This window comes from Notothenia coriiceps, unplaced genomic scaffold (genome assembly GCF_000735185.1).
Source record: "Notothenia coriiceps isolate Sejong01 unplaced genomic scaffold, NC01 NC01_scaffold00037250, whole genome shotgun sequence".
Classification (NCBI taxonomy): domain Eukaryota; kingdom Metazoa; phylum Chordata; class Actinopteri; order Perciformes; family Nototheniidae; genus Notothenia; species Notothenia coriiceps.
Genome location: NW_011369951.1, coordinates 8,892,952 through 8,904,957, shown reverse-complemented (window position 1 = coordinate 8,904,957; position 12,006 = coordinate 8,892,952). Strand labels below are relative to the sequence as shown.

The window sequence follows — 12,006 nt, the reverse complement described above, 5'->3', positions numbered from 1 at the left end:
ATGCCAGTGACGGTGACCCTCACCTGGCTGCGTAACCGTGGATGGGACACTGGCTGTCCGTTTGCTACCATACGACGCATGTGTCCACACAGGTAGACTACAGTACAATGACTCGTCATCACCATCACACACAGAGATAAAATCATGTAGGTCCTCACCACATACGCCATAATGTCATTCGGCATCTTCGATTCAGATTGTAAATTAATTGTGTCATTATATACCATGAAATTGTAACTGTAGCCATCAAAAATGTATAATTCCCTAAAGTACGATATTGTACTTCCATGACATCACACACAACAAAAATTCTCTCAGCAAGCCAAATGCAGTAGATGACCGACTTGATATTCTTCTTAATCCAGATGGAGAGAGCTCTCTGCGCAGGTACAATCTGGGTGTAGTAGAAGAAGTTCAGCCAAACAGATGAGGTCATACTAGTGGCCACACTAGATATATACAACAAATATAAGGCTTTTCTAAAATACAACATGACATATTTTAATTCAGTGAAGGACAACACAGTAGCTGACACCAGGCATGTTATTGTACAGCATGTCAAGGCCCACAGGAGAAGCTTCAGAGGTTGTCTGACCTTTTCTCCGTTTAGTGGACAGACCATGCAGAAGATGTAAAACGCATTAGCCACGATGTTGAAAGTAGCAATAGGCCTGTTGATCAGGTCACAGAGTAGATATTCCATCCTTATGTTTTGTAACTCTGATGAAGATCCCGTTGTGTTGAAACGCTTGTCTAGAGATCCGTCAGTGTGCAAGTCCTTTATTCACTCTGAAGTGTTCAGTTCGTATCCTGAGAAGCACCTGATGCAGCTGCACATTGTTGGGAGATGCACATAGATCAGTAAATTCCTCCTTTGTGGTCCTCTGACAGAGGAAACCTGTAAGGTACTCCAACTCTGAGCATAGTAGCTTCGCAGGTATTTGCATCACATGCAAATTGGAATATTAAAATTACCATTAAATTGCAAAAACAAGTAGGAATACAGTAGTTTCTTGATAATTTGGTGACAACAACTCGGAGGCCCAATGCTTAAAATGAAATAAATGATTATAACTAAAAGCAAACATTCAGAACGCCCTTTAAGATTTATTTTACTTTACCTCTTGTAAGGATTTATAAGTACAAGTATCTTAGTACTTCAATATTATTTTATATTTCCCACAGTTTATTATAATATATTTGTAGTAATGTAATCATATGCTCTATACATTTAGACATAGGTTTGCATTAACATTTCAGGAAGAACCAGTGATTATAAAGCATACGATAATTACTTACACTTATTATTAATTATAGAATCCTTTATAATGAGCCATGCATATTTTTATAAAATACTGAATGAATTATGAGTTTGCATAATTGTGCTGTAAGCTAAATATGACAATTAATATGTTTATGATGCATTATAGATCTGAGCATCATTGAAAGTGTTACTGATTTCACTGTGAAGCTATGGAGCAATAGGAGACAGATTTAGAAAAAGGGAAAGGTCACAATCTGAGGTCTTTATAGGTTTAACTCCTAAAACACAAGATTCTACCTCCCATGATGCAACTCATAAGGGTGTTTCATAAGACAACCTATTGATGTCAAAAGGGATATTTTTTCCAACTTGAAAAGCTTCTTCTATGGCTTGAAAATGTATCATGTGTGCACAAATTAGGTAGTGTCCCTCCTTACGTGGTAGTTCAACATCTTGTCTGAAAGTCTGAGTTCTCCTTTAATGTTGAAGTCACACAAAATGCTTTTTTAAACACTGTCACATCTGCTTCTACTCACACTTCAATTTCTGTTTAATCAGAGGCTTGGTACAATAATGTGTTTACATACAATCATTGCATGTGGATATTATCTGTTGCTTGTCAAAGCATGAAGTGAACCTCTTCTGATACTGCTTTGTCCATAATACAACCCACTAGAGTTGCGTTAAAAGGGACATTTACGTAATTATGTTGCTATTCCATTCATCAATTGAAACATTACACTGTATTCAATGATTCCTAGCAACACTACCATCGCAAACATCTAATAATCACACTTACATTCGGACATCAACAGTTATAGTTGCTATTTCAACTGATGTCAACTGGCTAGAGTGCGATTTCACATCATTTGTGTTCATGCCAACACCACACATTGATGTGATTGCCTTCCAGGCATTGGCTACCTTTTGCCTGAATATAGCCTGACCAATGCCCAAGTTCACTGTGGTGCCGGATATGTATATCGTGGAGACTGTTAAATCTATCCAGGCACTGAAGTAAAAATGTGGGGATAAGTTGGAGGTGAAAGAATAAAGGAAAGTGAAAGTGGCAAAGAGTAAAAAAAGGACTCCTTGAATGATCCCAGTGATGGTGACCCTTATCTGACTTTTAATTTTCATAGTGGCGGAGTAGATGTTGCCCTGTGTCACTGTTTTTATGTGTCTATGCAAGTAGTGGGCTGTGGAAAAGCTAGAAACCGAGATAATACATAGACATAACAGGGTATGCACTTGTACAATGATGAAACAAGCAGTGACTGCCTGGAGAAGTCCATCATTCCAATATTCAGTCAATGTACCGTTGACACGAGTTATGGTGTGAATAAATGTACCTGCTGTAGAAATGACACTATAAAACAAGAAAATGATCCCGTCAAAAAGCAAAACCATGTAAATGAGAATCTTAATGTTCCTCTTTACCCAGATCAGAAAAGCTCGCTGTAGAGGGACAATCTGGATATAGTAATAAAAGTTCAGCAACACCGAACATGCCATGCTATTGCTCATATAGCACTCCACAACCCCCCACGCCACGATAAACACTTCAACATGATTCTCTGTATGTAATAACCAATACAGAAGGGCCAGAGAGACACAATAAGTAATAGAGCACCAGACAAGGACTACCAGAAGCATCTTTAAAGGCTGCTTGAGTCTTTGGGTTTTGCAGAAGATCAAGCAAGATGCATAGAAGATGTTCGCAGTGAGGCTGATGAGGATGAGAGGAACATTGATTAAAAGAAAAGCCTGCTCACCCAAACCAATCATTTGACGGTCCATTGCTGGTTTAGAAAGGTCAAAAAATCAAACGAAGTTGTGCCTCTGTTTCTGTTCAGTTCTAGGGAGCCTTGCACTGTTGAGACCAACATGGAACATGGATCAGAAATGCCACATTATGTAGACAGTTTTTAATCACAGCAGTAGCACGCAGGTTTTCATATTTCAGCACTCAAAGGACCATTTCCATGTTTTTGCATGTTCTAGTCTATTTGCTACACATCACATAAAGAGTATATCACTGTTGTTTTCTATATTATTTGAACGTGTTTTCCCACATTCCTACATTCAATGATTCCTGTCTAGTGAGTAAACATCACATCTGCATTAATAATCATTGTGCATTAATGCAGAGCAGATTTTTTCACGATAATCTGCAGTGCATTACCAGGCAGCAACGCGGCAGATATGATTGTTTACTGTCATGGATCACCTACCTCACGCACGTTTAAAGCGTCTACAAATTGTTTTCCACAGTGAAGTAAATGAGAATCAGTGACTGTCTGGGAGGCACATCAAAACACATTAAACAGTCTTTAACAAAACAGAAGAAATGCAATGTGTGAGAGTGAGTTGAAGTAAATGAGCTAAAGCATGCAAAAACACTGAAATGGTCACACAATAACACTATGGGACACATTTCACTTGCAAAAGATGAGCACTTCCACACCCACCCACACACACACACACACACACACACACACACACACACACACACACACACACACACACACACACACACACACACACACACACACACACACACACACACACACACACACACACACACACACACACACACACACCCACACACCACCATGAATGCTGATGGTCAAATGGGTGCTAGGTAGCATTCTGACCGTGAGAGAAACCCATTATAACGCATCATAATTATCAGTAGAAGAGATGGCCATTCTCTGGGTGTGTGTGTGTGTGTGTGTGTGTGTGTGTGTGTGTGTGTGTGTGTGTGTGTGTGTGTGTGTGTGTGTGTGTGTGTTTGATCAAGGTGGGGCAGTTAGAAGTAGTCTCTTCTTCGTGAATCTTCACTGATGAAGGATGGGTTCCACTGGGCGGGGTAGATGCACGAATGGCGGGACCCCGGCAGGCCTGTAAACGGGTACAGGCCGTTTCTCTCCAGGTCTGAGTTACGTAGCGCAGGCTGAGGAAAAGAGCACAGAAAGGAACAATAATGTTTGAGATGTTTGTTTTGACTTATATAGTGATTTATTAGTGGTATTCAAACCCAAAAATCAAAGCCTTAACTTGAACAATGAAGACGAATGAAGGTGTGTGAGATAGAAATGAGTAGTGTTGTATGTCCACTTACAGAGTAGTAAATGTCAGTCATCTGAAGCAGGTTCTTGGTGCTGCCGTTCTCTTGCATCTCGATGGTCTCCCTGCCCCACTCCGTGGATATGCGGTTATTTTTGGGGAAGTCCGCATACGGGGACATCTGCATGTCGCCACTCTTGAAGATGATCTTGTTTATGTCGTTCTTGTCTTTCCTTGGAGATCAAACGGGTTTATAAAAGTGAAACCTTTGCCACATTCCATCAAGCTGATTCACTTCATCAAATCATTGAAAGGCAAGAAATGTGTGTTTTGGTCATTTGGGTGAACTGATGCTTAAACGATCACTTGTTTTTTAATCTGCATCTTGAAAATAAAGTAGAGAAAGGCAGATTAGTGTGTACAAAAAATAAATAATCGAATAGAAAATGTCAGTTTAGGAATAAAAAAGACGAATTGAATGCAAACCAAAACACATTTCTGTGCTAAATGAATAACAGCAACTCACTTGCAACAGACGACAATGAGAGCGATGATGAGGATGAGGAGCATAGCGCCCCCTGCAGGCGACACCACGGTTGCAATCAGCTTGTAAACTGAAATATGAAATCACAACATTTGAATGCTTATATGATTAAATCAAATGTGCGAATTGTTTACAAAGGCATCCTCTATTAAAGCTGAGTTTAAAAGCCACTTACAATTCCCACAGTTGAAACCTCCAAATCCGAACATGCACCTGTAAAGTAGACCCAGAGTCTGCAGTGAGAATTTAGATTTGAATAGTACAGAATAAGTTATCAGTACTGAAAGGAAACAATAAATCAACTTACGGAACACAGGTGTCATTTTCCAGCTTGTAGCCATCCCCACATTCTGAAACAGACATGTTTTGTTGAAAAGAAGCTCTTCACTTTTTTTTTCTTCTTAGATCCCTCTTGCTTTTCTTTTAGCATTATCCATAACCTCATTGTTATTTACTTTAACTTTGCCTGTAACTTATTTGTGCCTTTTTAACGTTTTTTAAATCAATAATATATATGTTTCTACTTATTTCATCAAAAGTCAAAGTCAACTTTATTGTCAATCTTTCAGTTTGTGTGTACAGCCAGAGAGATCGGAATTACGTTTCCAACAATCCCGAATACAAAAATACAAATATATATAAATATGTATAAAAATATGTATACCCTATACTGTATATAAACACAATCAACAGACACATGTATACATATGCACACATTAAGACATAAATAAAAGCACAACTATCAATATATACAAAATAACAGTCACTTCAATATCTTGGGAAATGTACATTAGTGCAAGATTGTCCATTGCAGCGTAAAAAGTGTCTGGTGTTGGATTTGAGTGTCTGAGTGTGTGGGAGGTGTTAAAGTCCAGTGGGGGCAAGGGGGAGAGGGAGAGAGGGGGGAGGGAGGTGAGAGAGTACAACCTCCTGACAGCCAGGTGAAAAAAAACTCTCCAAATTGTCTACATGTGTATGCAAAAATTGGTGAATAAAGCATAAACAATATTAAAGATGCGCACTCAGCTCACCTAAGCAGGACAGGTCGTCGGGGGTGTGTTTGTAGTATCCGTGGAGACACTGGCAGCTGGCCGTGCCGCTGCTGTCCGTGCAGGAGGAGCGCTCTGCGTCACACTCAGTCTTCTGGGCCACACACAGACTTTCCACTGGAACACAGAGTGGACACAACTCGTCATGACTTCTGCAACAACACAGGAATCTGCTCTCCGTCTGTCACACCAGGATGTAAGAAAACACCAAACCAGCCTCCTTGTTTCCCTCAGAATATCTTAATTCACAGTGTTGTTATATTTTCATGGTATTAGATGCTTGTATTCGCTGTTACTGTATGATTTCCTGTAGTAAAGCGTAGTGAAATATCGATTAGATTAGATTCCTTTATTGTCACTACACACAGCGAAACTCCAAGCAATCCCGATAGTGCAATCACACATAACAGACAGTATAAGTATAATTCTCACAATACAAGCTAAAACGTTTAATATATAATATATAAAGCGACTTTAAATTGGACCTATGATACATAGAATAGTGCGCTTCCAAAACAATACAACATTACCATACAAATACAAGAACAATACGGTCAAGGCAGTACAAAATGTAAACGAGTCAATAAGTAAGTTATTGCACACAGCTGTATGATGACGTTTCTGAGTGATGTAATGATGTAACTTCAGCAACTGTGTAAAGCTTTATTATGCCCTCTAGTGGCTGTAAACAAACTCACAGCTACTTATGGTAGAGAAAACAGTTAAAAGATGAGCACAGAAAAAAACAATAATGTTTATTAGAATAATTGTCAAAGTTTACCATGATAAGTGAGCTGGTGGTGCAGCACCATGCGGCAGTGGGCCAGAGAGGAGCTGCAGTTGCTGAGAGACCTCTTGATGCGGTTGTAAACCTTGGCGCTCGTCACATCGGTGGAAATGGAAAACATGTGGACAGCTGAGATATGAACCCCGTCCTCCTCTCTGTGGGGGAACAGGTCAGAGGTAGCAAAACGTCCATGTTGCATTGTTAAGTCAAAAACAATACAATTGTTTTGTCTTCCTTAGTTTTTCTTCTAATCCAGGCCTATAAATGTTAATGTTTTCATCTTGTGATTTTAGAAATTACAGAAAAAGTACAAGAATAACACGTTCAACTACGGCAAGGACTTACTTCTTAGTCAGCATTGAGCGGCTGTAACCTCGTAGGACTGACAACGAAGCATTGAGCTGAGGAGGAAAGCAGGAAGAGAGTGAGCAGCAGGTACAGTACACATAGGCCTAATGGAGATGTAATCAGAAAGAGCAGGGACACAGGGTGATGTGGACGGCCTCTCACCAGCTGGAGGATCTCTCTCTGGATCTCATGCATGGTGGCGCTCTTGAAGATAAGAGGGTCATGTGGAAGCCTGTTGACTCTGAATGTGCCCAGAAACGTCTTTGCTACGGAGGGAAAAATACTGTTGGCTTTAGGGGAAACAACTTGTGCATTATCTTTATATTCTCAAAATAGTTAGCAACTATATTGAATGTTTTTATTTATATATTCAACCGTGCAATATTGACTTATGAGTACAAAAACTGTTTGCAAGTATTCAACTTTGCAATACTCCGGCATTGATACTGTATTTCATTCTTATTTATATTGAAGTGTACATATTTTTCCACAATTGTATCTACAATTTTTTCCTGTACATTGAGGTATAATGCACATATTTTTACACGGTTGGTTCTATTTTTTTGTATACGTTTTTTTTAACATTTTTTTTTCTAGAATGTGAGCAACTATAATGTACCATATTTTTTCGTAGGGCTGTGATTCTGTTATGTATTTAGAGGGTTTTACCTCTGGTGCAGGTGCGCCCGTCCTCCAGGTCGAAGCCGAGCGGACACTCGCAGCTGAAGGACCCTCTGGTGTTCACACATCTGGAGCCGACGGGGCAGGGGTCACTCTCACACTCATCCACATCTGGAAACACAAGCACATGGACATATTACAAAACCATTTCTGAAAGGGTTCTCACTGAAACCTTGACACGTATCATAATCCTCTGCATTATTTAGATAAAGAGCATTTTCATTATGCTTTTCTGGATATTTCATGCTTGCTTAAATTGAAACACAGCAGTTCAAGTGCATGCTGCTGATAGTGTTGTGAGTAATAAGAGAGCAGCTCACCCTGGTTGCAGGTCAGTCCGGTCCATGCCTGCTGACAGTGGCAGGTGAACTGATGCCCTAAATAGCTCACACACATCCCTCCGTTCATACAAGGGTTTGACACACAAGGGTTTCCTGCAGTTCAGAAAGAACACAAAAGCCATTCAAATAGTTCAAAACAGTGTAATCATTTGACACGTACAGTTGTTTCATACTGATATTCTTTACGGCTCGTCAATCTCTTTTTATATAGATACTTTTCTATTTCTGCGATAGGTTTCCTTCTTTGCATTGATACTCAGTTTTCCAAACATATAATTAAGTAGAGACATCACTGCGGTACCATCAGCATCAAAGTCACTTTAAAGTCGAGGATTTCGAAATGCATCAACGAAAAGAAAGCACCTTCTTCAGACATTAGAGAACGGATCTTCAGTCATTTGAACAAACTAAACTGCCTTTGAATCTACCTCTAATCGTTCTAAAATAATGTCTTAACATTATCTTTAATGTTCAATGCTTTTTTGATGTCATTTCTTTTACATTCTACGTATGAGATGAGGCTTTTGAATGCCGCTTTGAATTCATACTTTATGATGTTATGATGAAAATGGTGTTGTTAAAAGCCGTTTGACTGCCTCTTTATTACAGGTGCTTGGGAGAGTGGTAGAGAAAACTTTTTTTTATGTTGTTTTGAAGATATCAAATGCCAAATTATGTGTCGTCATGTTTTTTTGTAATTCTTCTTTAAAGCACATTTGAATAATATAAGTGTTAAATTATTTTATCTACTCTGCAAATATAATGTTCAAAAACAATGGATACACATGCAAGAAAATATAATCTGGGACACATCGTGTGTGGAAACGACATGTCAAGGTTGGTCATCTGGAAATTAAGTAAGTACAAAACACTGACTTGGTGGTGTTGGTGGGGTTGGTGCCTTGGTGGGTGAAGTGGTCCCCACCAGCTGTGTTGTTCCCCCCTCTGTCTGTTTCTTTCCGGGGGTCTGCAGAGCCTCTGTACTCTTGGTGGGGGTACTGGTGGTGTAGGTGGTGGTTATGTGGCTTTGAGTCGTGGTGATTCCCGGCATGCTGGTGCTGGTTTCCATCTGCAGGGTGGTGGTGCTTGTGGGGTTATCCATCCCAGTTGAGGGCCACTGGGTTTGGCTGGGGGACACCCGGTGAGTCGGGTGAGCTGCAGAGGTCAGCAGGGCCAGGGTGGAGGAGGTGGTGAAGGGGGTAGTGAAGGGGGTAGTGGAGGGGGTAGTGTACAGGACGGTGGCCTCGGGGGGCGAATCTGTGGTAGAGCTGATGGCGGGGCTGCTGAACCTGGAGGATGAGGTTGGAGCTAGAGGAGTGGAGGTGGTGGTGGTCGAGGAGGAAGTGGCTTTAAAAGTGTCTTCCTCTATTATCTTTGGTCTGTTAAAGAAATAATAATAAGTACGTACAAATTATTTTTAATCTATCAAAAATGAGGACGTGATTGCTCATTTCAAACAAAAGAAGGCTTCAGTCAGCGGGGGGTGCTAGAGTTGATGTTTCAAACTTTCAATCAGTAAGGTACTTTGTTGAGTAGCAAAATATGTTTTTGCTTTAAATTATCATTAAGAGTTAAAATGATTCACTGCAAGATGCAAGGTACTCAAATGATATGCGTTTAGATTGGTTCCCTATAAGACTTGCTTTCACTTTGCAATTCTGTCTGCCATTCAACATGGTATAATCTCCTCGAAGATAAGTCTCAATTAACCAGTGGCGAACCGTGTCTATCACAACTGGACCTTCTGTAGACACACAAACCCCTTGCTGCCGCCCCCCCGGCGTTATAATGTCCGTCTTTTCACTGAATTGTCGTCTTCAAAAAGGGTACTCACAACAATTCCGCAACAACTTCATCTTCGCCTGTTGTACTTGTCATTTCAACGTTAAAAACAATAAAATGGCATGAACTGCTTCGTCGCATTTATCTAGGTCCTCTGTCTCGAGCCAGTTAACTAGCGGGCCTTCTCGAGTACCCTGGAACCGAGGGGAACTCTGAAAGCCCATTGCTACATTGTTGGCTACAAATCAATATATGATTGGTTGATCAAACTGTCAGTCCAAACGTACGCTCTCATTCAGTGCAACGGCCAGGGAATTCGATCAAGGATGTAATACCTTGGTTGAAGGATATTCAACCCAGAGACCCAGAACAAGATCTGATTGGTTGCTTTCTTTTCTAACACAAAACCACTGAAATGCGCAGTGCATGGTCCGAGAAGGACAAACAAATCAACGTAACACTGTAATATTACAGATCAACAACACAGATACAATTCTCATTTATTCATTGTATATACATTTTATTACATTTTATTTATATAATTAAATCGATTTTTTGTTTGTTTTATCTGAGTGTTCCAGGGTATTCTCTGAATACCTCAAAGGCCCTGACGGTTCGCCACTGCAATTAACGTTGTGGATCAAAAAGAGCAGTGTGTTGTGTGCGGTGTCTTTAACTCTTTTCGAACAATAGTAGCTCAAAAGGTTGCTAGAAGTCTGTATTTGTATTTGTATATTGGTGATACTATCACACTGCAACTAGTCTAAGCAGCATTCGGAATGAATTAGAAAATAATATATGTATGAGTTATTTTATTGCTCTTTCCTAGATGTTCTGAAAAACATATACTATTGTTTGATAAATAATTATAAAAACGTACCTGTCTGCAACAGTACCAGCTGTGGTGGTGAGGAAGGCATCAGTAACCAACACTGGAGTGTCTGTTAGCGGACGGTCCACTTCCGATGTTCCACTGCTGACAGTAGGGGGTGCTATGGTCAGGCCCACGTCCCCGAGGTCCTCCCTGGTGTGGGCTGAAGCCCCCTCAGTGCCCTCCTGGTTCTGGGTGCTGGAGCTGTGCCCCCCGCTGGAGGACTCAGTGGAGGCGGTCACACTGAAGCCCCGCCCCTGCTCTGTCCAGGAGACGTTTACAGGACCTCCTGCAGGCGAGGTGACGGATGGTGAGGAAGACACGGACACTTCAGATCTCTCAGTGCTGAGCTCCGTCACTCTGAGAGGCGGCGTCGAGTCGGAGGTCTCCTCTGATGTGGCGGTGTATCGAGGGTCGGTAGCATTATGTTGTCCGGTGAAACTCTGGGTCCCTCCTGAACTCCCGGTCTCTGGATATCCCGCCTTAAAGGAACTGGTACTATGTTGTAGGTCTGTTGTGTCCCCGCTGTCAGTCCTGGCGCTGCGGGTGTAGTCCTCAGTGTCCGTAGCAGAAATACCCAAGGTGGAGGGGGCCTGATGGGAGTTGGAGTCCTCTGTAAAGGTGGAGGAGGTGTGGTTGCTGGAAGAGGAGGTGACGGACAGCAGGGTCCTCTCCCCAGCGCGGCTGATGTCAGTGGAGGTGTAGGTGCTGTCGGTGTGGACGGCTGTGTGGGACGTCCAAGCATCTCCTTGTCTGAGGGTGGTGTCCGGGCTGTCCTGAGGGAGTCTGGCCTCATCTGTCATCATCTGGGAAGAAGCCTCCCAGGACACAGCGGGGGAGGCGCCTGTCACCCGGTCTGTGAGGGTGGAGTCCTTCCAGTCCCTGCTGCTGCTGCTGCCGCTGCTGCTGCCGCCGCTACTGCTGCTGCTGCCGGTGCTGCTGCCACTGGTGCCGCTGCCACTACTGCTGCTGCCGCCGGTGCTGCTGCTGCCGCTGCTGCTGCCGCCGGTGCTGCTGCCGCTGCCGCTGTGCGTGCCGGTGCTGTGCCGCCGGGCGCGACACACATACNAGACAGTCCTGTATATCAGTTGGTTCTTGGTTTTAAACCTATACCCCATGCAAACCCTGATGTAGACTTTCTCTTGTATAAATGCAATTTGTAAATTCTGCATGGGGTATAGGTTTAAAACCAAGAACCAACTGATATACAGGACTGTCTCAGAAAATTAGAATATTGTGATAAAGTTCTTTATTTTCTGTAATGCAATTA

General features: G+C 41.8%; 2 protein-coding genes across 2 annotated transcripts in view; one reads left to right on the top strand and one right to left on the bottom strand.

Annotated features, from left to right (window-relative positions):
- The window catches only part of LOC104967264 (probable GH family 25 lysozyme 3), a 5,283-nt gene extending 5,187 nt beyond the window's left edge, over positions 1 to 96 (top strand). The window contains exon 3 of the mRNA XM_010796679.1: positions 8 to 96. Within this exon, the coding sequence (XP_010794981.1) occupies positions 8 to 96 (89 nt within the window). The remainder of the gene's footprint in view (positions 1 to 7) is intronic.
- A 3,704-nt stretch (positions 97 to 3,800) lies between these two features.
- Positions 3,801 to 12,006, bottom strand: part of heg1 (heart development protein with EGF-like domains 1) — an 8,803-nt gene continuing 597 nt past the window's right edge. Inside the window, exons 2-14 of the mRNA XM_010796677.1 lie at positions 10,746 to 11,735; positions 8,960 to 9,462; positions 8,063 to 8,176; positions 7,731 to 7,853; positions 7,224 to 7,327; positions 7,059 to 7,114; positions 6,708 to 6,868; positions 5,909 to 6,043; positions 5,185 to 5,227; positions 5,053 to 5,090; positions 4,860 to 4,947; positions 4,389 to 4,566; positions 3,801 to 4,220 (exon numbers count right to left, since the gene is read on the bottom strand). Coding sequence (XP_010794979.1) covers positions 4,077 to 4,220; positions 4,389 to 4,566; positions 4,860 to 4,947; positions 5,053 to 5,090; positions 5,185 to 5,227; positions 5,909 to 6,043; positions 6,708 to 6,868; positions 7,059 to 7,114; positions 7,224 to 7,327; positions 7,731 to 7,853; positions 8,063 to 8,176; positions 8,960 to 9,462; positions 10,746 to 11,735 — 2,677 coding nt within the window. The 3' untranslated portion in view covers positions 3,801 to 4,076. The remainder of the gene's footprint in view (positions 4,221 to 4,388; positions 4,567 to 4,859; positions 4,948 to 5,052; positions 5,091 to 5,184; positions 5,228 to 5,908; positions 6,044 to 6,707; positions 6,869 to 7,058; positions 7,115 to 7,223; positions 7,328 to 7,730; positions 7,854 to 8,062; positions 8,177 to 8,959; positions 9,463 to 10,745; positions 11,736 to 12,006) is intronic.